Genomic DNA, 26,774 nt, shown 5'->3' on the forward strand with positions numbered 1-26,774 from the left:
ACTAAGTACGCATTTCATTTACTGTGCACACATTAGTGTGCACGATTATTACAGTTAAGATAAAAATTCTTAATTTTTGGTACATACTCTTGGTTAAGCGCATTATGTATATAATTAAAAAATAATAATAATAATTAAGTTAAATTTCCTAAAATTGTCAAATTTTCCTTATTTTTATAAAACAAAAATTTTTAAATCCGGCTTATATGGCTTTTGTTAGATACACATTAAATAAACAGCAGAAAAATAGCCAAAATATGTTAAAATTTTGCATCTCGTATTTTCCTGCCACTGTTTTTCAAAATTGTCACTATTAGTGCACTTAAAAATCTAACAAATTTGAAATAACCCTTACGGCGTGAGGTCGGTGAGGTGTGAAATGACTTAATTTTTACTCAAAATAAATTCTAATTAACGTAATAAAAACACAAAATGTCCCGATTAAACCACACAACCACATCGGTGTACGCAATATATTAGCAAAATAATGAAATTAACCCAGGCCAATTAATTAAATTTCAAAGCATAAATTTGTTAATGGGGAGGGCATAGCAAACAGCACTCGTGGTACACGAAGCAAAATTTAAATTTTGATACGTAAATAAATACATTTACAAACGCTCTTACATATATGTATAAGTATACATACCGACACAAATGCCGCAAGGATACAACACCATACACCTGTTCCTTGGTGATGATATGATCAATTAAGAGGCGGCCATATTTCTCGAAAAACAGCTCACGGCGGGCACTGTAGATAATTGGCTAAATTAAGAGGAAGAAGAAGAATTTGATGAATTTTGAGGAAAAAACAAAACAAGTGGTTGTAATTGTAAGATACATATGTACATATATGTACTATATTTATGTAGAAAGATGAAAAATGATATATGTAGCAAAAATATGCATACATATTGGAGATGAAAAAAAAATTAATAGAAGATGTGAGTAAGTAATGAAATTTTAGCAAGCAATTTTGTGTTTTTCATAAAGAATAAAATTGCAACGCAAATAAGGTGTAAAATTTTGCAGTACACTGACAATTTTACTTGGTCTAGTTTTGGGGAAGCGATAAACCTATTTGGCTTTCAAGTGCCGCATGCGAGAATGTAACACTTTGGCACAAATTAAGTTACGCTGCAGCGCTCGCTCTGAAACGATTCGCTGTTATGTGCAAGAATTCACAGAAATGTCAGCGGCTGCACTAAGGTTGAAAGGCGAATAGCTAAGGTACTTTAATAAAATCACGCATAAGCAATTGAAAGCACTCCATCCGAAGCTATTATTTTAGAAACTATGTAGTATGTAGACTGAGTCTAATGTTGAGAGCGACAGCGCTATAGAATTTCATTTATTCGTAAATCTATGAATATTCATACATACATACATATTTAGTAGGTGTACTTCAGGCGAATGCGCCATCCAGCTGTGGCGCCAGTAACCACAACTTACAATTTAACTATCGCCATCAACAACAATCGTCCGTTGCCGCAAACCCTGCAGTGAAAAGCCAAACCAGTTAGAAAAAATACAAGCTCGTTAACTAGTATGTGTACGGTGACCATCCGTCCTTTATTTTAACCCCGTGCCCTATATGATTTTTTTCAAAACGCCTTTTGTTCTTTATTTTTTAATCTGTCCTTCAAACCAGCTCTGAATTTTTCAGAGGTAAATTTTAAAACACAGAATGTGAAAAATAAATGCAATGAAAACCTTCGCCAGTTTGTTTCGCACCCCAATTAAGGGATTTTGTTTAATCGGTAGTCTTTGTACAATCTAAAAAGCACAGAGAAAGTTGTGCCCAGGATCGTGTTGCACGTTGAGTTTCCAGTTCCACTGAAAGAGAACAATAAGCCCCCGTTACACAGTGGTTCAAAACTGGCATTTAGTGCTAATTCACTGGAGGCTTCATTTTTCACTTAATTTGATTAATTTTTATTTTTCTTTTATTAAAGCTTACAATATTTGCAAGAGACCAGTTGAGCCTGATTTGTGAATTTTTATTTGATTACACTAAATTTTTTGGTACAAAATGCAGAAAAAGTAGCAATTTTGAAGAAAATATATTCTCCTGTTCCAGTTAATAAATTTTACATAACAAAAACTAGTTGAAAATAATTGTATGGTTCGCTCAAAACGAAAAAACAACACAAAAGAAAATTTTGAAATGTTTTAAAAAAATTTTTACCAAAATAACTTTTTTTGTTTTTAGTAAAAATTGGTTGAAAAATTAAGGCTCCGGTGAATTATGAACAATAAATTCTAATTTTGAACCAGTGTGCGGGCTATGTCGTGCAGTATGAATTATGGTAAATGCATTATGGTAGCAAAGGATGGCGAAGTCCTTGAAAAGGATTTGGCTTAATTTTTCGCAACAGCAGGGGAACTTGTACAATTAAATAATATAATTAACCGGAAAATATTTGATTTAAATTACGATACGGGTAAGGTACTTTTATCATACAAGTTGTATGTACGTATTCCCAAATCATTTTGAAAAAAGTGTCCTTTATTTTACGTTGGTTAATATGGTCACCGTAAGTATGTGCCTACCAGTCCCACCATTTCGAAAAACTTAACTAAGCGTTTAGCGACATCTGCCTTTGAATGGCCAAAGCCAAAAATAAAATGCAATTAATTGCTTTTCTTACAAATGTCGGCGGGGGCGTCATGTTCTGCGGTCGCAGGATAGAAGCCGCTTCGAGGTGGTCAAAATTTTTTAAGTTAAATCAATGTAGGTAAAAATAATTATTTCAATTTAAATATAAATATCAAAAATTTTTTATTTTTATTGAGCTTTGTACCACGATTGTTTATTAGGAAAAATTGAAAATGCAAACAAAGTTTAAGCGGTAGAAGTTATAGCACTATTTCGGAGACCACCACATCTACTCATCAGACTTCTTTTTTCTAGACTTCAGCAGGGATCGAACCTGCGAATTCGATGTTCAAAGTCAGAAGCGTTAACCACTGAGCTATGTACATCCCGTAAACTCTTGTTGCTAATTCATTCCCAACATTGACAAATACATAAATATCAAAATTTTAGAATGTAATTGCATTGCAGAAAAAAATGAATTTAAAAAAAAAAATATTATTTTTTTCAATTAAATTTAAAAACTACAATAACTAAATAAAAAAAAATTAACTTCAGAAAAAGACAAATTAACAAAAAAAATCAAAAAATTGTCACTGCGACAGTAGTTGAACCTGGGACCACGCAAGTGCTTTGCGCTGTCAGCCATGCGACTGTTAGAGCGCCGAGAGCAAAAAAACATTGAAAAATGATAGAACGTGAACTAGTTGAGCTGAAACGCAAACTGGTAACTCCACCACTAGTTGCTTTTTCTTTGCAGGTAATAGCAGCAGCGACATGTTTTCGACTTTCCAACGAGTATTTCGATGTAAAGAAGGATGGCGGGCGGTATGTGCGGTTATACGCTGAATGGCATGCATATCTCTGCATATTTCTACGTACACTAGGCATACAGCTTTAAAAAAGTTTTTTCTTTTTTTTTTTTTGCAAAACTATGTTTTTATACAACTACATATCGAGGGCTTATATTCAATATCCCCTAGTTGCAATTTTCACAAAAACCACTTTGTGATGTTAGTGATGTTGTGAAACGAAGTTCGCCGGGTCCGCTACTATTTTATAAACGAATAAAAATTTAAAAAGGGAAATTTCAAATCAAAAAAATAAAAAGTACTACAACTTCTTTCTAGGTAAATTTGTTTGTTGCTGTTTGCGCTCCTGAGCTAGGCGAAAGTACCTAAAACTGATTTTCAATGTATTATATGAAAAAAGATATAACATGCAAATAGATTTGGAAAATTAGGAACTTTTTTAAAAAGACCAAATAACTTGAAAAAAATCAAATCAACTGCTCTACTGCTATTACGTGTTCAATACGCCTATGCTATAACCTTACAATAACAATAACAACAAAGAAAAACCCCAGTGAAAATGAAAACATATTTGCCAATTACAAATATCGGTTCTGAGTTTATTTGCAGCCTTCATAATAGTTTAAAGCACCTAAGCCAAGAAAAGTGATTCGCAAGGTGGTCCGGGTAGACCCTCAGGGATCCACGGGAGGCTCGACAGGGGTAACGTTGGCGTGAAAAAAATATGGGTGTCCACGAGTTGTAAGTGGGGGTCCACGAAAATTTATCTGGTTTCGATAGCAAAGAACCAAAATGGTTGCTTCGTAGCCTATTTATTTAACTTTAGTTTTATTTTTTTTTTTGAGTGATATATAATGCTCTTGACACACTGGTGTGTTTACCGCCACTTTGTGTCATCATACGTGGGGAAGCTTTAAAGGCCACCTGCAGACTAAAAATAAACGAAGCCACCTTCAGAAACTGGGTGAATACTTCGCTCAGAAACGACTGGGAGCCATCGAGTGGATGCATTTTGCTTTCAATCTTAGAAGGTCTATCTAGTTTTTTCCTCTCACTGAGAAGACGAGACTACTGATTGGTCACTTCACGTGGCACAAACACCTCACTGTGATAGGCGTAAATGACAACTGCATTTGCCCATTCTGCTTTTAAGAGGATGAAACGGTAGAACACTTCCTGATTCATATTGATAATATGTGGTGCGTTTATAATTTTGACACGGGTTGTACTTTCGCACGGTAATATGGTACGTGAATTAAAAATATTCTTAACTAAAACATATGCACTTTATATGCATAAGTTGTAAAAAAAGTAAACACTGTAAAATTAGCGTAACACGAAAAAATAAAATTTTGTGAAAAAGTAAATTTTTCTTTTAAAAATTTGTATTTTTGTTATTTAATTTGGTAAAAAACTCAACAAACAAATATTAGATTATTTCATTTCCTTCAAAATAAAGGCAAACAAACTTGACCTTGCAAGTTGACACTTTATCATTTACAACCGGTATTTTTGCGATTTTTCTGGTTACTTCAATGTTCTCTACATTCTTAATCGTTTTTTTTTTACTTTATTTAAAAACAGTATATTTGTGTTTTTTGTTTTCAAAGTTTTTCGTCCTATAATATATGAAAATCACTTGTTATTAAAATGGTCATATGCCTAATGTGCGTTCGTACAAATTTACAAGTATGTCCATGTATTCATTTATTTCTACATACATTAAAGTGAATTGCGGACGCCCAGGCAGTTTGGAATTTACAGCTGGCCTTAAAAGTTCGTGGCACGCCCACATGCCAGCTAAACTCAGTTTGTCAGTACACCTAAATATGTACAAACTAATATATATTTATGTAGGTATATATGTATATATGTACATACATATAAATTTTTAAAAGTTTTTTACTCAATGGATGTCCTTTTACAGGTACATATAATGCATAAATTTATTCAGTTTACATGTTCATACATATTTGTATGAGCGTTAGTGTTGTTACATCAGGCGTGTGTGTGTACTCACCTTGTATGGCATTTCGATCATTGGTATGTTGCGTAGTAGAATTTGCAAGCACGACACATTTTGTAAAACGTAATTACGGCCGTTCTCTATGAGTTTTTCAAGCAATGCATGGACGACGGAGGCACCACCATCTGGTGGATGTGGATGGGCGCCATATCTATAAAAATTATATTAAAAAATATATGTACATACATATGTAGACTTGTGAGTGAATGCGAATCAGTGCTGAAAGTTTAGTCGAATAAGGAGGGAAGAAGAAGCAGTGGAAGAGTGATAAAATAGTGATGAGGTGTAAATTTCATATTGTGGAAAGGTAATTGCTCAGTAATCTGTTTAACTTAGTATGCATTTAGTAAAAGGACGTTATGAGCTTAACTTTTGAATGCATAGTCAACATTTTTAATATGAATTGATTCAACGGACGACTCTTGATTAAGAAGCAAAATGTGTAGGTATGTATGTATGTATATGCATGGGCGTAGCCAGGTAGGGGCAGGGGGGTGCTCGAGCCCCCACCCCCCTAACTTTTAAATTTTCCTTACATATATACAAAATAGTACCCTGAAATGCCAGCTTAATAGGGTCGGGCAAACCCAACCCCGCCCCCCCCCTAAATTTCATTCTGGCTACGCCGATGTGTATTTGTGCTATTAGACTGCTTTAAGAGCATAAATTATACTGTGTACATAGTTAACATGCAGCGCTATTTTAAACGTTGTATGTATGAGCGGCGCACCATACAACGTGCCCATACATACCCAGTAGAAAATTTTAGGAGCTAAAACCCCTCCGAAACGCACAATTAAGAGTTAAGAGGCCCCCGACTCTGCATTTCTTTCACAAACTGTGGGGCTCCGGCTTTTGCTACCTAAGGAAGGCCTTCTAGAGGCATTCTACTACTGCTTCTTTAATTCATAAAAATCTAGATTTTTCTATGATATTTATTTAAGATTCATATCAATATATTTTATTGCAAGTTAAGGTACATATTGAAATTCATTTGTAAACCGAAACAATATAAACTTATACATTCTAGTAAATTGCAAATAGGAAAAGCCCTCCTAAAGACAATCAGGCAAGCACTTTTTCACTTAAAATGACCTTACCTTAATTATCTGCAGAGTGTTTATGTATATGCTTGCAATAGGTACCCAACACGCGTTGCTACGCCAATGTTTAGAAATTTAAGTTTAAAAATTTAAAGGAGTTTTAAATTTATTTTAATGCTAACGGAAAAACATCTAGCATCATAGTTCTCAGTTAGAGCTAGTTTTACATAGAGTAACATTAAAAATTTAGAGCCCACTTAATTTTTATGTGTATCATATCACAAAAGTAATAAATTGGCTTTCTTATGTCAAGGTGCAACCCTAATATTTGAGTTGGTTCCAGTTAATTCTAATTAAAAATAAAATTTGTAAAAAATTAAAACATAATTTAATAAAATCAAAATTAAAATATAAGTAGTGGTTTTTGTCGAAGGTTTTTCTACAATTCAAGCAAAAGCCATAAATGGTCTTCCGATATTCTAAATTAAATTATTCTAACCCCTTTGAAATCCCGAAATTCCATTTTATTATTATTCATAAAAGGCATTTTCACAAATAAGTAATATACAAAATTCTAACATAAATGCGAAAAAAATAAACACGAAAAATTATGCCTGATTTGGAAATTTGTATATTTATCCAAAATTTCAGTAACAAAATATATGTTATGTATGTATGAACTTATAAAAAAAAATAATAAAAACGAATTAAATGAAAATTCTACTGGCCGTGGGACTCGAACGCACGACTTTGCGGCTCATTAATCCTCAATACCGTCGTCGGTCAGGGCGCATTTGTGTGCTAATTTATCTGCATAAACATGTCCGTCTGTCTTGCTTTTTACTCATATTCTCAGCGATGACCACAATGCCGAGTGGTTAGTGGTGCGCCCTTCATCTGGTAGGGTCCATGATAAATTCCTGGTTCGATCATTAAAAAAAGTGTTGTTTTTAAATTGGTCAGCGCTTTTTTTGTATTGAGAAAGTTTCTCATGAAAAATCATCTGCCTTTCGGAGGCTGCATAAAGCTGTGAATGGAAATTTTATAAAAAAAAAAACATTCTGTTTGACGTTTACTTTGCATATTCCAATTGTTTGACTATAGACGGACGCTCTAATAAGCGGACACCTCCCATCAGCGAACATATTCTTGGGAACGAACAATTTTTGGTTTTTTCCATACAAAATGCTCTCCCATACACGGAGTTTCCGATAAACGCACGCGGACACTCAAAATTATCCAGTTATGAAAAAAAATCTCCCATAAGCGGACGCGAAGCTCTAACAAGCGGCCAATTTTTTTTTTTTTTTTTTCAATCAGAGGTTGTCTCTTGCGCTCCTACATATGTATGTATGTGTACACAAGAATATAGTCCATATTCAAAGATATTTTCTTTTCTAGAAAAAGTGTTACTTTTTCGTTGCCCTCTTCTTGGTGCTTGAGGTAGGAAAGAAAACGCCATAAATCTGAGTTTATTCTTTATTCATCCTGTTTATATCTATTGAAGAATAAATATTATTTTAAATTAGAAACCTGCAATTTAAATTTTTTATATTTGAATTTTAATTTGATTTTTTACGAAATTCTCATAAGCGGACATCTTTCATAGGCGGAAAAAAGTAGGTGACCATCGATGTCCGCTATAGGAGCTTTCACTGTATCTTGTGCCCAGCAGCGTACTATACCTGTGAAAGGGTTTTGGGAAAAACTGGGTGCTATCACCGCATTTCGTTCACGGTATGTACGCCACCGTCATCTGACCGATTTTAACCATTGGAGCGCTGGTTTGTTGGAAATCTCGGGACAAAAGAGAATAATTGAAAGAATGCAGAGACTCTCATGCATGGGCGTAGCCAGGTAGGGGCAGGGGGGTGCTCGAGCCCCCCCTAACCTTCAAATTTTCCTTATGTATATATAAAATAGTACCCTGAAATGCCAGCTTAATAGGGTCGAGCCCCCCCCCCCCNTCCACCATAATTATTTGTAACCAGTGCAGCCGCAAAAGGGCCCTTAGACTTAGAGAATCAAAATTGTGGAAAAGGACCAAGCACAGACACGCAACAGTCTTAAAAGCAATTAATATTGGACGTCATAACGGAATCAAGACCGGCTTAGATGTCGAAACTGATTACCTAGCGTCACTCTGGGATTTTAGTTTTAGGCCTCCTTTCGGTAAATGGTGATATTTCCATGGCTTAAGGATGAAAAAAGTGTGTTGGCGTTGGTTGGTTTTTCCGACAGGGTGGTAAGATGCTATCTTCAGTGTAATTTTTCGTTCTTTCTGAAAAAGTAGTCGGCTCGGGTCTGTACTCCAACCACCTGCCTTATTACTGCAGTGTCTTTCAGGTGGAGATATTTGCCATAGAGAAGGCGGCTTGACTCATACGGGATAGTAAGTCTCTGCCAGAGAACGTTATATATATTTGTAAACAGCCAGNTGTGCTCGAGCCCCCCCTAAACTTCAAATTTTCCTTATGTATATATAAAATAGTACCCTGAAATGCCAGCTTAATAGGGTCGGGCCCCCCCCCCCCGCCCCCCATGCCTCGGCATATCAGGCGCTGTGGGAAGCGCATCACATGATCTTTTACTTGAATCCACCATAATTATTTGTAACCAGTGCAGCCGCAAAAGGGCCCTTAGACTTAGAGAATCAAAATTGTGGAAAAGGACCAAGCACAGACACGCAACAGTCTTAAAAGCAATTAATATTGGACGTCATAACGGAATCAAGACCGGCTTAGATGTCGAAACTGATTACCTAGCGTCACTCTGGGATTTTAGTTTTAGGCCTCCTGTCGGTAAATGATGGTATTTCCATCTACACCGATGGCTTAAGGATGAAAAAAGTGTGTTGGCGTTGGTTGGTTTTTCCGACAGGGTGGTAAGATGCTATCTTCAGTGTAATTTTTCGTTCTTTCTGAAAAAGTAGTCGGCTGGGGTCTGTACTCCAACCACCTGCCTTATTACTGCAGTGTCTTTCAGGTGGAGATATTTGCCATAGAGAAGGCGGCTTGACTCATACGGGATAGTAAGTCTCTGCCAGAGAACGTTATATATATTTGTAAACAGCCAGTCGGCATTGTAGACATTAGGCTTTAAGGTGGAAAAGTCAAAGGAAGTTCGGAAATTTCGGACAACGCTGGCTTCACTGAGTCACGTCAAAACCTCACTCTGCTGGATTCCTGGACATAGCAATATAGAAGAGAAGGAAATAGCCGATGAGATGGCTAGATGTTTATGAGATGGCTAGAGATGTCTAGACATAGATACAGCTTGGAAATGCAAATTAGCGAAACGGATAATCCCTACCATCACCGATTTCTGGTCAACTAGAGAAGCCGTAACTAATGACCTATGGATCAAACGGGACGACTGTGAGATCTCAAGAGCTTTCTGGCCGAGACTAAGAGAGATAAGAGTCATACTGAGGAGCTATTGACATACAAGGCGTCTCAAGCATTTGGGATCATGCTTTCTAAATGGCTTGGGGCAAATAGGTAGCGTAGGTGAAAAGGTCGAACCTCCACGGAATAGTAAATGGTTTGACAGACTTTATACTAACAGTATTATTTAACATCGATTATAAAGATTTGCCTCCTCCTGGCACTCACAGAGGGCATTCAGGATGGACGGATGCGCCTTCCTAACCTAACCTATATATCTTGTGCGATATTTCTCATTTCTGATGTATTTTTGTAGTGCTTATTCAAGCTCAGTACGAATGAAACCACCACGCAAAATATGCAATCTCTAGTACTCGTACTTTTGAACCCAATGAAGGCGTATGCTGTTCGCTTTGTAAGGTTAGGACATTTTCTATTTTATCTTTGCACCCATACATATATTATTCGTTGCAGGAAATGCCGTCGGTTGGATGCAAAACCAGGCCATTTGTTAACATCCTCCGCAAACGAGGTGCACGTTTGCACTTGCATATGTATGCATTCATTNTATATATATTTGTAAACAGCCAGTCGGCATTGTAGACATTAGGCTTTAAGGTGGAAAAGTCAAAGGAAGTTCGGAAATTTCGGACAACGCTGGCTTCACTGAGTCACGTCAAAACCTCACTCTGCTGGATTCCTGGACATAGCAATATAGAAGAGAAGGAAATAGCCGATGAGATGGCTAGATGTTTATGAGATGGCTAGAGATGTCTAGACATAGATACAGCTTGGAAATGCAAATTAGCGAAACGGATAATCCCTACCATCACCGATTTCTGGTCAACTAGAGAAGCCGTAACTAATGACCTATGGATCAAACGGGACGACTGTGAGATCTCAAGATCTTTCTGGCCGAGGCTAAGAGAGATAAGAGTCATACTGAGGAGCTATTGACATACAAGGCGTCTCAAGCATTTGGGATCATGCTTTCTAAATGGCTTGGGGCAAATAGGTAGCGTAGGTGAAAAGGTCGAACCTCCACGGAATAGTAAATGGTTTGACAGACTTTATACTAACAGTATAATTTAACATCGATTATAAAGATTTGCCTCCTCCTGGCACACACAGAGGGCATTCAGGATGGACGGATGCGCCTTCCTAACCTAACCTATATATCTTGTGCGGTATTTCTCATTTCTGATGTATTTTTGTAGTGCTTATTCAAGCTCAGTACGAATGAAACCACCACTCAAAATATGCAATCTCTAGTACTCGTACTTTTGAACCCAATGAAGGCGTATGCTGTTCGCTTTGTAAGGTTAGGACATTTTCTATTGTATCTTTGCAGGAAATGCCGTCGGTTGGATGCAAAACCAGGGCATTTGTTAACATCCTCCGCAAACGAGGTGCACGTTTGCACTTGCATATGTATGCATTCATTTATGTGCATACTAAATAAACTTAACTGGTTATTCATGTGTATATTCACACATACTATGTATGCACAAATAACTGTCAAGGTGCTTGCGCCTGTGTTTAATAACAGGAATTTGTCAAACTGTATTTGCTGTTGAAGTCTAAAGTCTAATGTATTGTCACAGCAAACGAGCTACGGATAAGGAAGGAGGATACGTGTACATCTATGTTGTACAAGCATACTATAGCAAAGGACATGTAAGCCGCAGGATAGACACATGCAGGCAAAACGAACAACAAAGTACCTACTAAAATAGACTGGAGATAAACACTAGCAGTCAGCGCATTAAATACCAGCAGGCGTGCTGCGAGCAGCCACGACGTATTACAGGTGCCAGGTTTTTACTGCCTTGCCAGGGTGTAAATAAAAAAATGCATGTATTTACGTGAATATACATATGTATATTTATAATTATGTAGATATATGTAAGTACATACATGGACAAGTCTGAAAAACAGCTAACCTTGTGTTATTTAGATTTATTTTCATTGTTGTAAACTATATGAAGCTGGTGGCTTTTGGATATAATTCATAGACGTATACTTGAAGCCACTAAATAATAATTGTTAATAAATTTGTTGCATAATTTTTGAGTTATAGATGTTTTAATTACAGAAAAAACACAATAATAATAAGGAGGTGAAAAATTAATTATGTCATAACTTTTGAAGCACACCATAGACTGGCTTGAAATTTTACGTGCAATTAGTACTTATGTGTACACTTTATATGTAGTAGCTATGAAAAATGTCCGTAACTCCACTTTTCACAATTTTCAAAATTTTCGGTTTATCGCGTATAGTTTTTGAAGCATTTCATTTCAAAAACGTTTTAAGTATGTATTGTATTCTACAACAGTGCTTTCAGAATAAACCAACTTTCAAAGATAAAATATTCTGCGATCTTTATCTTAATTGAAGGCACATTTGGAAAATACGTCCAAACCATCTAAATATTTTTGTAACTACAACTCCCTATAATGTTATATACAGTGACTCAAACAAATGATCACGTGTTGTTGTTTTTTTAAGTATTCGTAATATATTTTCAGCTAAATTTTTTTATTATTTTTATATAAAAATATCGTCTATGCTTTACTCAAAAACCGTGTAAATCACAACCTCAAACTGTATTCAAAATTTAGGAACCAATTTTGATCAAAATTAAAATTTTTTTTTTCGAAGCTACTTTTTCGGATTTTTTAATTTAACAAGCCCAATTAACAAACTTGAACTTTGAAACGTGCGCTTCATAAGACTAAAATTGTATAAAGTTTCTAAAAAATGTGAATAAAAAGTTGAAATTTTGATGAAAATTTGTTGAATTTTCCTAAATTTTATATAAGGTTTGAAACTGTGATTTACGCGGTTTTGGTTAAAGCCTAGACGATATTTTTAAATAAAAAGAAATAAAAAAATTTGGCTCGAAAAAATTACAAATATTTGAAGAAAATCAACACACGGTAATTTGTTTGAGTCGCTGTATACCTGTAAAATGCTTAAAAAAAATATCCCTAAGGGCCGTTTGCACCATGTCTAGTTAACGCTAACTGGAGGTACATCCTTCAGTTAAGCACGTTAACTGCTTTATCGATCACATGTTATATGATGGGTGTCGATAACGTCGATAAAGATGTTTAACTGGGAGTTAGAATTAACTACTTTTAATGATGCTTTTTCTTGTACTCTGAATATTTCGAGCGTGGGATCAAATCAAAGTTTTGCGCGATCGGCTCCACTTTTCGAAATAGCGGTACTTGAAACTTTTCTTAAATTTAACTATTTTATAAGATACTCAGTCAGTTTTGAAGATATTTCACTAAAATTTTGCACACGATTGTATTTTAGTATTACCTTTACTATCTCTTAAAATTATCGAAATCGGTTCACATTGACATCTAGCTCCCATACAACTGATTGTTCATAGACGTTGTTTTGCGTTATAACTCCTCCAACTAAGCTGGTAAAAATTTAGTATAGGTTCATTTTAACATATAGCCCGCATACAATTTGTTATTCAGATATGTTACAGTTATAGCGCAAAAACACATATCTGAATAATCAATTGTATTGGAGCTATGTATATGTTAAAGTGAACCTGTTTCGATAATTTTAAGGGGTAATTAAGGTAACTAGTGAACTAGCATAGCGTCAAAACGCTAAAATTGAATTTAGCTTTTTAGACAAAATGACCTCAAAAAATATTCGAAATTATTACCGGACACCGAGCTACCGAATACCGAGGTCGGTGTGAAGAGCCATATTGTTTCTTATGTTTCATTTGATCTGTTTACGGTTCAAACATCAGCCACGGGAATGGATAAAATTGGATGGTGTCTAAACGGTAAATTTTTTGTTGCTGTTGATATACGCATGTTTATATATATAAATACATTACTTTGTTGCTATCCTACCTATTTCTCCCCAACATAATCATACATATGAAGCGAAGCCGCGAATAAGATCGGAAAACTCTCGCTTCGGATATGGACAGTTTGAAGTTCACTTAGCGAGCATAGCGACACGGGATTTCTAGGAATGATGCGAGGAGCATTGAAAAAATTTCTCAGGTTGAAAACTGTCCCATCTTTTAAGTTGGAACCAACAATACACACCTACGAAATTTCATTGAAATCGGTTAAGCGGTTTCGGAGATTAGCGTAAACGAACAGAGTGGCACAGGACTTTTATATATTAAGATTATTATTATAATAATAGATTATATATTATTAGATATATAGATATTATTACATTATATCCCGTTCGATAATTTGCATTTGACATCACTTTGTTTTTCGAAAAGTATTTTTAAAAAATTTAATCGCCATCAACTAATCCTTTTTCGTTTGTGTTATAAAAGCGAGTTCTAGGTAACTTTTGCGCCTTGGGGCGCATTTATTTTATTATGTGTAGCTATTTTCCTTTTCACATTTCCATGCTTCGAAAATGCATTGAAAGTTCTTATTAGCATTTCCCGATTAAGCCTTGAAGCTTTTCAAACTGGTAAAGGCGCTGATTGTACAATTCTTTTGATGACATAGACAAAATACTTCTCCTTTACAAAATTAAAAATTTGTATTGCCGTAGTGATAATAAAATGCCATTGGTCCTTTTCAATATCAAATCACTTTCATTTAATTTACTGCCCGACTCTTTTAAAAAATTTCTGCAATCAATGCCATTTCAATGTGCTGAAAGCAATTCAAGGGCTATATATATACCTACATACATACATACATATTTATCTATGCACATATGTCCATGTGCATGTGTGTCCCCACGAAGTTGTAAGTTTTCGTTTGAGATTCAGCCTAGCAAATATTTACTCTACAACACTCAACTTGTGCCGCTTATCAAATTTGTGCCAATATTTTCTTCCTTTATGTATGTACATATGTATGTACATTTAACTATCTTAGAGATTCTTTGATACGCCTCTGTTATTCACTCATTCCTCCGCTATCTCTCTGCACACTGTTTGACTGTTTGCAAGTCCAATAAAAATCTGGCGCACTTAAAATTTCTATTGGCACCCGCACTTTTGGCAAGCACATTCTGCTAGACCAAACATATAACTACGTATACATAGCACACTTTTTGGCGCACTGGCAAGCTATTCGTCAAACCAAGCAATGCGGCATGCGGTGTAACCAAATTCGATAGACAGCTAGACTAGTGGACAAAACCGACGCTGCTAAGCGCCAAATGAACGCCATTAGACAGCGCATACATATGTATGTAATGCAAATAAATGGGGCGTGGCACCGCTTGCTTATTCAACAAATTTACGATATTTGTATGTCTGTCTTCATTTCATATCTCTGCTCGTGCAGAAATCAATACCACAAATTACTTAAATTTGCTGGCTGCCAATACATATCTGAAGTTTTTGTAGCAAGGAGAGAAACTAAAGAGAAATAATTTAAATTTCTTGGCAAAAGAATTTTATTTTGATTCTATGGAAAGGAAATTTCGGAGAATTTAGAACGGCCTTACTTTCACTAAATAGTAGTGATATTTGTATATGTGTATAGAATATAGAATATAGAATATAGAATAAAGAACATAAAATATAGAATATAGTATATGGAATATGGAATACAGAACATATTCCAAAAATTATTTTAAAAATTCAGTGCAATGTAGAATAAAAATATTTGTACCCAATGCAAGAGGAAATTTCTTTTTTCGGTTCACAAAGACGAATAGGTAATTTTTTAAGCTGATAAATTTAGAAAGACAAAATTCGAGGATGTTATCGAGTTTATATATATTATATAGATTCCGTCCAAGAAGGAACACGGTTGGTATATCAATGTCTTCATTTGAACGATATTCAAGAGATCACACGACGCATTTAGCCAATGTACGGGAAGAGTTTTCATCCTGTGGAGCAGCGGGGGTTCACGGCCCTCCTGTAACAGAAAACTCTCATCTGTGCTGTTTCCTTACAAAGACCAATGTTGTAGTTGCAAGATCAAAGAAGATTATACACGCTTGGCAGATATTTCACAGCTGAAAATAAGACCATCTTCAGGCCCATACCTCAATCGATTGGACTATAAATTGTGGACCATTCCAGAGGCCATGGCTTGCATTCTTCGACATCCAAAAAAATGGAAGCCATTTCTAATAAATATGGTGTTCTACATTCCTTTCCCATCGGCTTTTACAGCAAATAGAAAAAAGAACATTTCTGAAAAACATTTATTCATTCGTTTTACTTTTGCTAGCCATACCATGTACCAAAACATTTGCTAAATAGTACCAAGTACATCAGAAACAGTTCCGTCCTAGACGCACTGAACCTGAAATTAAACCGCTGAATTCACTACAAACCCCGCACTAGATACCAAAGCCGCAGTGACTGGAATAAAGGCCGAGTTCTTGCAGGTCTTCACTGACTTTATAGACGGGTCAAGAATGGAATGCAGGGAAGGTGTAGGGGTTTTTATGTAGCAATATAAGCAACGCAAGCGTTTCCCAGGCAATTAAGGAGACAGTAAGGTGCATCAAAGTGAATGTACCCGTGGGAACGCAGCTGAAAATCTCGGATAGGCAAGCTGCCATTCAGGCACTATTTTCTACCTCTGTTATATCTCAACTAGTGGACACTGTAGGAGAGAGCTGGCCTATGTTTATGACCAATACGAAATTATCTTAATTTGGGTCCCGGGACATTAACGGAAACGAGGCAGCGGACGAACTAGCAAGGAGCGGCTCCGCATTGTATGCGTCCCACGCGGTGGACATGCGCGCCTCGCTCAGGGAGATTACCGAATTTTATCGCTCGAAGGCCGAGCAGAGGTGGAACCGAACAGAATCTTATAAGATTATCCGGCAGTTCTGGGTATTCTACGAACCACGTAAAACGGAATCTCTCTTAGGAATGACCAAAGAAGATGCCTAGAAACTTTCTGCAGGCTCTGTCGCAGTTGCGATGAACCAGGCTCAAAAGATACAGCCGAAGACTTCCTGTGCGAGTGTTCAGCCCTCCGAGGATGACGCTAAAGACACTCGGCAAATATTTCAGTGTGCAGCTGCCTCTCTCTGTATGCCGTACTGAGTTGCGGAATCAAAATTGCAAACCTGTCTAATTGCTTGTCAACAGGGTGACAATCCACTTACACCAACCAATCAAGTACATAGATGCGTATCTTAATTAAAGCTATATCCCCAGTTATTTTCCAGCACCTAACTATCTGTTAAAGCGGCATTTTCATTGGTTTTTGCTTATTTCAATTCGATCAATTTCTAATGCAAATAACCCTCACACTAAAAGGAATTCGCTGCTTGTGCTCTCGATATTAATGTTGTATGGAGCAGCTGTTTTCACGCGCCAAATTTTCTTGCTCCGGTTTCTGGTTCTTATGTTTTTTTCTCATCCGCCATTTTAATTTGTTTTTGACTTATTACAGCTTATGCTTTTATTCAATTTCGTGCACCCGCACAGCAAGAGTAGCGCTGCAATACGATGTTTCATTTTTACAAAGCTTGCTGCAGCAGTTGTTTTACCAAATGGCCATGAGACTACGAGGAGATCAAATTTCTTCCACATGGAAGTTTTTTTAAGTGTAAAAAAGTTAAAACAATAATACTGCACAGTTTGGAGCATTTCTAATTTTCGAGATTCACAACTTTGAAATATTTTTTTCCTGCAGTTGCTGCAACTGCTGGTATTTTGTATGAAGGCAGCAAATTCTTCGATGTATTTTTGCAACTCTGTAGAGAAAAGTGCGCTTCTGCTCCAATGTTTTCACTTCAATTTTCATTTTATTCAATACTTTTAATCAGAAAATGCATCGTTTGCTGGCTGAAGCACCATTTCGCGAGTATTGTGCAATGAAGTGAAATATTTTGATAATTCGAAAATAAACAATTACACATTAGACCTGCTCGGTAGCCATATAAAGGGGAAAACTGCTTTTGGGGTTCGAAAATTTCGTGGAAATATTACTTGCTTGATGACCTACATACTTCTCTGAGTTACACAAGCCTTGTTTGCAAAATGGTGGCGATTCCACAATCCCTGAGTTCTAAAAAACGCATTAATAGCGACTAGCCAATGATAAGTTTAATAATTTTTACCAATAATTTGTCCGTACGAAATGTAATTAGAAATTTTTTTCGCGATCCAGTCTAATACACTCCCACACACACACATACACACACCTCAAATAGGATGCAATTTCTGACAATGCAGCTGTCGGTATGCCGCTTTTGTAGATCCTCTGAGTGAAGTGAAATGGAAAAAATGAGTGAATTTGCAGCATAGTCTGATTGATGCGAAGCACTTATCAATAAAATTTGCACTAAAATGCAATACAATGCGCAGTTAAAGTGAGTAAAATGAATTTTCAAATTAAAAAGAAATTTAAAATAAAAAAATACTGCACAACTTTCACGCTTCAGTCGCGCGCTGCACTTTGTGAATTTTTCTGGGAACCAGTCACATTTGGTTCGAAGCCCCTGAAATTATTTTAAAACCAAACAAAAAAACAGGGCGATTCAAATATTTTATTACATGAGTTTATACGCTGTCACTCCAAACTGCTTCTTGCCTCGCTGCATTTCGTTACATTTCGTTACACTTGCTTACCTTAATAAAATTAGTAGCAGGTCAGGCGCACTCGCCTGTAAGGCAACACGTAATGGTGATGAGCGGCCGCACGACTCGATGGGAATGTCAATGAATCTAAAAAATTATAGAAATATAAAGAAGAATGTGAGCGTGATTAAGAGAAAAGTTACGATTATTGATTATTTATGGTAAACCAATAATAAAATGCTACCAATGTATAAATAAGGAAACATTGATTCAGAATATATGTACCTCGGAGCTATTAAAAATGTAATCAGAAGTAAATTGTTTAGAAATTTACTGAATCTACGTTTAAAAAATAGAGAAATTAGCTCAGTGGGTAGAAGTAGAACACTGGTTGTGTGCGCCGAGGTAGACCCTGATAATTTTTACCGCTATTGTTAAAAAAAAGTATTATATCGTTAAAAAATCATAAAAACTGGCCTGAAGCTCAATACTGTTATCAATTATAATATACCAGCCACACGCTTTCTTAGTAATCTTAACAAAGTACTGAAGCGCTACAACTAGTGAACCCGCATGGCGTTAAAATACCAAAATGGAATTTTACCTTCTTAACAAGTTTATTAATTTATCGCCTAATTTTTTTAAAATCGCAGGAATGGTGCTGACCTAATGGCATTCATTACAAAAAATACCATCGCGTATTTAACATAATATACATATTATGTATGTATGTATATATAGATAGCTATGACATTTCGAATAGGTCAAATCCAAAATATTGCCAAACTAAAGTTTTCATGAGACTATTTCATTAGGCTCTCGGATTTTAATATTTGAATTTTGAAATAGCTGGTTGGTTAGGTTAGGTCAAGTGGGCGGCTCGGAGAAGAGTTCACTCGGAGGCCACAAAGGCCCATTGCGATGCCCAGGGGTGTTTCCCCATGCCTATCTCAACATGTCTTTGAACCATCTCGATTCCCTGGCGAATCCAAGCAGTCCCTCCAGTGGAGCTTCCCTAAGGTATCCAGGCTCTCGAAGAAATGGTCCCCACGAAATTTGAGGAGTTTTCCTCGGAGTGCTGGACATTCAAAAAGGAAGTGCTGGACGGATTCTAACTCCTCCTCATCTCTACAGCTTCTACAGAAATCGTTATGCGGTGCTCCGAACCTGGCGGGCATGTGGCCAATGGTCCAGTGTCCCGTTAGTATTCCTGTGAGAAGCTTAACGTTTGACTTTGACAACCTTAATAAACTCGATGTTCGTCGTTCGTCGAGCCGTGGCCAGAGCGATCGCGATACCATGCAGGTGTGCAGATTTTCCCACCTGCTGTTGGGGGCTGCCTTGGTCACTCTCTCAACCTCCGAAAACAGAAATCGCAGGGGAGGAACAGGTGGTAACTTTTTTTAAAAGTATTTTCAAACTAAAATCTTTTTATGGCGCTTTTGTCTGGCGTTGTGATACATATTTTAAATAGCTTATGATCAAAATTTTGTTGAATTTTTTTAACACAGAAATAAACCATTTGCAAACCCATCTTTTAGCAATGCATTTAACTTATTAAATAATTTGAACATGTGGCAACCCCCCGCAAGCACCTCAACATATTTTTAAATATTCAAAAAAAAAGTTTCTTAACCCTCCTTCGTTTGACACCCTTATTTTAATATTTATTATACATAACTTGCGTATGAGTTAACTTAATTCGAATTTAGAAACATGTGGCAACCTTCTTCAGAGTATTTGCAACCACTAGCTTCTTAAACCTCTTTCGTCTTGCCTCCATATTTTGATACATATTTTAATTACCAAATTTCCTTAATTTAAATTAAAGTGGATTTTTTGAACAGGTGGCCAAATATAATATATAAATAAATATATATAAAGCATTATCAAAATAATTTCGATTGATACCGATATTGTAATAATTGATTCAATTGTTTAAATAAATTTAATTAATTTTTTTTTAGGTTGGCAACGCTTTTCGAAAATTGAAACCTTATTGCAAATCTACAGCACTTTAATTTGACAATTCATTTTTGGAAATCGAGCATACATAAAAAATTCATTCGCCATCCGGCCACAAAAAATTATTTATCACGCCTCTGTAGGGCCCATCGTTGACCGAAATGGTGTGGTCGGCAGAATTTTCGAAGGAAAATGTGCCGATGTTGCCACCGAATAACATATGATTACAAAAAAAAATACACTTTACCCATATATGTATATGTCGATAAAAGTAAGCAACGTATGTATATTTTACATACAGTTAACTGAAATTTAATTCCTTTTTTCTAGCCATTACCAATTCCAACACAATCTTAAGCAAAGGCACAGAGCTCAAATCCATATTCCATACCAATTGTCCACTGTTTGGCTTCCAATCGCTTTTCGCCAAAACTTTTACATTCAAATAAAATTCAATAAAGCTTAATGCATAACAAAGACTTCAAACATACAATGGCTATTTTCAATGAACTACGAGTATAACATTTATTCAACTTCACATTTGTATGCACAGTAGGTAGGGCTTGGTAAAGAGAAAGTTAAAGCAGATTTCAGTTTGCCAATAAAGTTGCCTTAATAAAAGAATAAGCAATTTGTGAAGAAGGTAACAACATATAATATATCAAACTGGTATCCTTTGCTGCTAAAATTCGCACCCATCGTATAAAAAATTAGTAATATGTAGTAAGCTGTAAATGCAAAAGTAAGAGGGGGCGTATGAGTAACGTAAATAGATTCAAGTACATACAGTGACGAACAAAAGTATTGGCACAGTGAATTTTTCACAATATATGCAAAGTTTTTTATTCTAATTTATTTTCGATAATTTTTTATAAAACTATAGTTCATTTTACACTAAAAAACATAAAAATAAAATCTCTAAACTTTGTGAAAAACTCGGGAAAATTCATAAAATTTACGCACTAACTTGCAACTTTTGATTCAGATTTTTTAGAAAAATTATAAGTACGCAATTTTTTAGTCCATTCAATTCTAGTATAACAAAATGCAAGTTTAAAGTTGCTAGAAAATCGCGTTGATTTTTGGCAATGTTTTAGCGGAAGGTGTTGCACATTTTCTCCATACAAAAAATAATTGTCGAATATACTTTGTATGGAAGAACTTGCGTGAAAAAAATTACCAAAAATCAGCGCGATTTCCTCGCGACTTCAAACTTGCACTTTGTTATATTAAATTTGAATGGGCTATAAAACTGCATACTCAGGATTTTTCTAAACCATCTAAATAAAAAGTTGCAAATTTAATGAATTTTCCTAAGTGTTGCACAAAGTTTAGAGATTTTATTTTTATAGTTTTTAGTGTAAAATGAAATATCTTTTTATAAAAAATTATCGAAAATAAATTAGAATAAACAACTTTGCGAAAAATTCACTATGCCAATAAATATTGGCTCTCCACGATTTTGGACGGAAATGGTAATTGTTTACTGATTTTTGTAAAATTTAGCTTAATGGAAAACTTCATTTTCNAAGTACGCAATTTTTTAGTCCATTCAATTCTAGTATAACAAAATGCAAGTTTAAAGTTGCTAGAAAATCGCGTTGATTTTTGGCAATTTTTTTAGCGGAAGGTGTTGCACATTTTCTCCATACAAAAAATAATCGACGAATATACTTTGTATGGAAGAACTTGCGTGAAAAAAATTACCAAAAATCAGCGCGATTTCCTCGCGACTTCGAACTTGCCATTTGTTATACTAAATTTGAATGGGCTATAAAACTGCATACTCAGGATTTTTCTAAAAAATCTAAATAAAAAGTTGCAAATTTAATGAATTTTCCTAAGTATTGCACAAAGTTTAGAGATTTTATTTTTATAGTTTTTAGTGTAAAATGAAATATCTTTTTATAAAAAATTATCGAAAATAAATTAGAATAAAAAACTTTGCGAAAAATTCACTATGCCAATAAATATTGGCTCTCCACGATTTTGGACGGAAATGGTAATTGTTTACTGATTTTTGTAAAATTTAGCTTAATGGAAAACTTCATTTTCTTACACATTTTATGAAACCTATAATAGAGAAGGGTACTCTCTATCAAAAAATTAGTTCGTCCAATGGACATGCTTCTATTTTGTTTGAATTTCACTAAGCACCAGGAAACTCAGCGTAAACTACTTGCAAGAAAATCTAAATTTTGCTTTAAACTTGATGGTTTTTATATTAGATCTACTCCAGAAAACTTGTAGCAATTATTCTCTATTAGTAATTAGCTAAATTGTTATTTCTATTTTAACCGCTGTAACTAACTATATGTTGCAATATGGCGTGTACTTCCTTTGGATGCTGTATTAGAATATCTTCTAATTGTACTGTACTGTCATTCAAAAGCAGATGAGCAGATACACTCCAAAAGCAAATGAAGTCAAATAAAAGATTAAATCGCAATAGCCTTCTCGTGGTGTGCCCTGTGCAAAGTTGAGTTTCATGTAAACTTTCCCCTTCTAAAGGAAGCTGAAAAGCTGTGCGCCCGTAAAATGTCAGATAATGGTTCAAATATTAAGGGTATTCACACCCATTTCAGTAGTTTTGGTAAACTGCTAGTTGGTATTCGGTAATTCTATCAACTGTGAACGTCCTTTTCAAATGTATTTTGTTAGTCTGGTAAACTATGTTTTCAACGGTTGATTTGTAGCTTATTTCCTATAAAAAAATAGATATATTGTAAAAGTAAATTTAATGAATTTAACTTACTCATATGCGTTATGTCTTTCGGCAGCCAGTAGATTTAAATCTGAATAAATTTCGAACAGCTTATTGCAGTATATTAACCATGATAAAAACACAGCAAGGTATAACCGTTCTCTCAATTTGTCGGCCATGATTTTTTTTTGAAGTTTGCCAACATTTTAAAATCATATAAAAGTGAAAATAAAAAATTGAAATTGTTCGAAATTGTTGTTGCTTGAGATTGAAAATGAAAATGTGTGTGTGAGCTTGTGAGTAAATTTAAAAATTAAATTGTTTGGAAACGTCAAGAATTTTAAAAGTGACTCTCAGCGGTTCTACCTTACTATATTTTTATCATGATATTAACTACCAGAAAAATTATCTAGATGAAATGAGTTTTTATTTAAATTGTCAAGTCCTAGAAATGAAAACTGATTACCCAAAAGTTTACGGACTTTCAAAAATTTTATTTAGTTGATATTGTACTGACAACTGCAAAGTAGCCAAGTGTTGCCTGAAAAGGCATGAAATTCCTTATCAGGCAGAAAAAAAGTTTTCTTCCAAAAATAAATACAAATATTTTTGCATAACTGAGGATTTCACCAGTCATTTACATAAGTAAAACATGATTTTTTAAATCGTGTCAGTTTTCATTAAATCGCTTTCATGAAACTGGCAATGAGAGTAACATAACTGGCACTACATCCGGTCTATATTTTCGAAATTTCAGAAAAATACAACAGCCCTCAAGTCGCATGTAAAATGCGTTCATAACACTTTCCACTCATTTATAAATGGCAACACAATAGATTCACAACAATTCTTCAGCCTTTCACACAAACTGAAATGACTAGGCAGCATTTTTTATTAATCATGGCATTTGTCAGCATCTTTAAAACATTCATTTAAAATTAAAAATCTTCAATTTATCACACACGAGATCTTCACAGACAACCCACACTGAAAATGCCGCAATTTAAGTAACAAATAAGCTCTTTAATATACACAAGTAAATATTCTTCTCCTTATTATCTAACAAAATTACATGAAAACAAACAAAAAGTTTATTCTGAATAAGGGATTCTTTAAAAATACATTACAAAAATTTACGGTGCGAAAAAAAATTTTCAGTTATTTTGGTCTTTTAGTTTGTTTTCTTGTGTGTGTGTTTCTTCACTTCTTCTACTCGCTTAAAATGCCATATGCCGCTGGCATATTCATCATCTGTTCAACGGATGATTAATTAACGCAATCAAATTTCTTTAACTCGACTCACTCTCTCTTCCAAGTAAGTACACTAGGGTGGATCAATTGTTTTTGGCAAAAGGAGTAAAGCAAAAACGTAATCTACGAAGAATTTTTAGAAAACTTGCCCAAGAAATTATGGGTCTAAAACTAAAACCTAGCGTCCGCCGAGAGATATAAAAATTCACATTTGAGTAATCAAGTAATTTTTAAGCAAAAAAACAAAACCGACTTCAAATCTCATATAAAGTTTTTTACATGGAAATTAGTATGGGACCATCTCTGACACACTATCTTTCCGATGCAAAAAGAATTTTTGAAATCGGTTAACGAAATCCAAAGTTCCAAATTTCAATAGGAGTTCGCTCTATTGTACGAATCGTGTGACTACAAAAACAATTGTCGTCCATATTTTCCCCTAGTTTCTTTGGGTGATTTTCTTACATTTCATCTTGCTACACGCCTTTCGCATTTCTTCTCACCCGAACAGTGTGACCCATCCTAATGTACGCACACACACAGATCAATAAAGATTTTTCTTATAGCACCTGCAATGCCAAAGCCTGAGCCTGGCTTTCCTTGAAATTACACAAAAGCCTACAAAGTAAAGCAAAATTTAAAATCACTTTATTTAAAATTATGCAGGCTGATTGCCTTAAGCTTCAATTGTTCAATGTGAGCCCTAAGATATAAAATAATTTGACACAATTAATTTGATTTTGCTTATTTAAAAACTGGTGGCTTTTGAAGTCGTTAAGTACGCACGATAAATACCACAAAATGTATATCGCTCAAGGTGCTATCAGGTGCAACTTAATTCAAAGACAAAGCGAAAATTTATATTTTTAAAATTGGCGCAAACAGGCATTTTCACTTACTTTATCATGCGTTCCTGCTCGAAGCGTGCGATCCACACAGGCAGTTGCATGCTGAGTGATGTGGCATGATGCAAAAAGTAAACCATGGCTCGCGTGTTTTCATCCTGATTATTCCAGTAGCCGGAAGCGTGTCGTAAATAAGAGGCAATAAAAAATTAAATAAAACATAATTTATTCCAGTAGACAAAAAGTAAGCCGAAACTCAAACTGCAGACAGTCACAAACAGAGGAGGTATAAAAAAAAATAAAAAAAAAAAATGCATAAAAAGTGATTACTTAAGAGTGAGGGTAAAAATAGCAAGAATAAAAGATGGAAGCTTAAAACGTTTGCATGGTATGTGAAACAAGAAAAAATAAAAAGCAATTAGTTTTGAGGCCCAGCTGTGCCTGCTTGTAAAAAATTCGTTGCTAATCCGTTTAACCTGATCACGAAAGTCACTGCGCCAGCCGGCTATAAAGTGTGGTGCATGTGGCCCGAATAAAGCGCCTAAAAAGATGCGTTCAAAAGTTTTTTCGCATGAATATATTTCCTCTGAAACGAAAGAAATAAGAAATAGGTGAAAAAATAGGTGGAGAAAGGCAAATTTTAGGGTTTTTAATTGTTAGATACAAAAGTCTATATACATGTATGTATGAGCATAAAATTTTGTATTTAAGTGCGCCACAAGTCATACGCGAGAAACCGCATTTTTTTACTAAAATATTTTGGCTCAATACAGTTGGGTTTGCAAGGTAAATTTTCTTGAAAACATTTTTGGCTTTTTAGTGCGGTTTTTTAACAAACAGTCTGCTTGAAAAAAAATCTCTATTAGGTTAAGATGGTTTCCCTTAGACAAGGGTCAAACTTAGATCAAGAGCATTGCTCCAATGTGATTGCAGTACAGATAATAAACAACGTCTGGCTGGCGCCAGGTGTCGACTTTAGAGAGCTCCTCCGTGTCAGCTAGGAAGAACCATTCCAAGTGCAGTCTAGCAAAGGCTGGGCAGTGCAAATGGCGTTGTTGATATAATCCCACCCCGTCCTCCCCTATTGGGCTATAACAATGGCGGTACGATTTGACAGTATACTGTCATTACCACACGAATTGGGAGCTGCAGCTTTGGGAGCCTGAAAAATTACCTAGGTCGTATCTGCTTCACTCTCAGCCTGCTAGTGGCACATGCCCTGGTTTTCGCCTAATGTTCGCTTAGTTTACACGAGGCGCATCTTTGCATGAGACGACCATCGCGTACAATAGCAGCCAATCAGCTGGTTCCTTAAAAGCAGCTAACTTCCGCCCTCATGACTATTGCAGTGTTTTTCAGGCAAAACTGATGCCTATTTCAAAGGTCGCTTCAGTCGAACTGCGCGATACGATTTCTAGTCGTGGTATATATTTACAAGTTCACTGACAGTCAGGCGGCTACTAAATTTCTAGAAAAGAAGGTCGCTGACTTCAAAAGCTGTTGCTCAGTGCCGCCGATGTCTCAACGAGATGGCTGAGACATTCATCACACACATTGTCTGGGTTCCTACTGTTCGAGTGGAGCAGGGAACTCGATGAATTTTCAGTGCAGAAAAG

At 35.5% G+C, this 26,774-nt stretch overlaps 1 protein-coding gene across 3 annotated transcripts in view; it reads right to left on the reverse strand.

The window, feature by feature from the left end:
• stops (SOCS domain-containing protein stops) overlaps positions 1–26,774 on the reverse strand; it is a 50,492-nt gene that overhangs the window by 11,228 nt on the left and 12,490 nt on the right. For all 3 annotated transcript variants that reach the window (XR_001848350.1, XM_017623161.1, XM_017623162.1), the window contains exons 4-8: positions 25,635–25,744; positions 25,213–25,316; positions 18,445–18,540; positions 5,432–5,588; positions 650–768 (exon numbers count right to left, since the gene is read on the reverse strand). Coding sequence is in view for 2 of the 3 variants with exons in the window: in XM_017623161.1 (XP_017478650.1) it covers positions 650–768; positions 5,432–5,588; positions 18,445–18,540; positions 25,213–25,316; positions 25,635–25,744 (586 nt within the window). In the remaining variant the exon portion in view is untranslated. The remainder of the gene's footprint in view (positions 1–649; positions 769–5,431; positions 5,589–18,444; positions 18,541–25,212; positions 25,317–25,634; positions 25,745–26,774) is intronic.

This window comes from Rhagoletis zephyria, unplaced genomic scaffold (assembly GCF_001687245.7).
Source record: "Rhagoletis zephyria isolate East Lansing unplaced genomic scaffold, Rhagoletis_zephyria_1.1 Rzeph_scaffold_03066, whole genome shotgun sequence".
Classification (NCBI taxonomy): Eukaryota; Metazoa; Arthropoda; class Insecta; order Diptera; family Tephritidae; genus Rhagoletis; species Rhagoletis zephyria.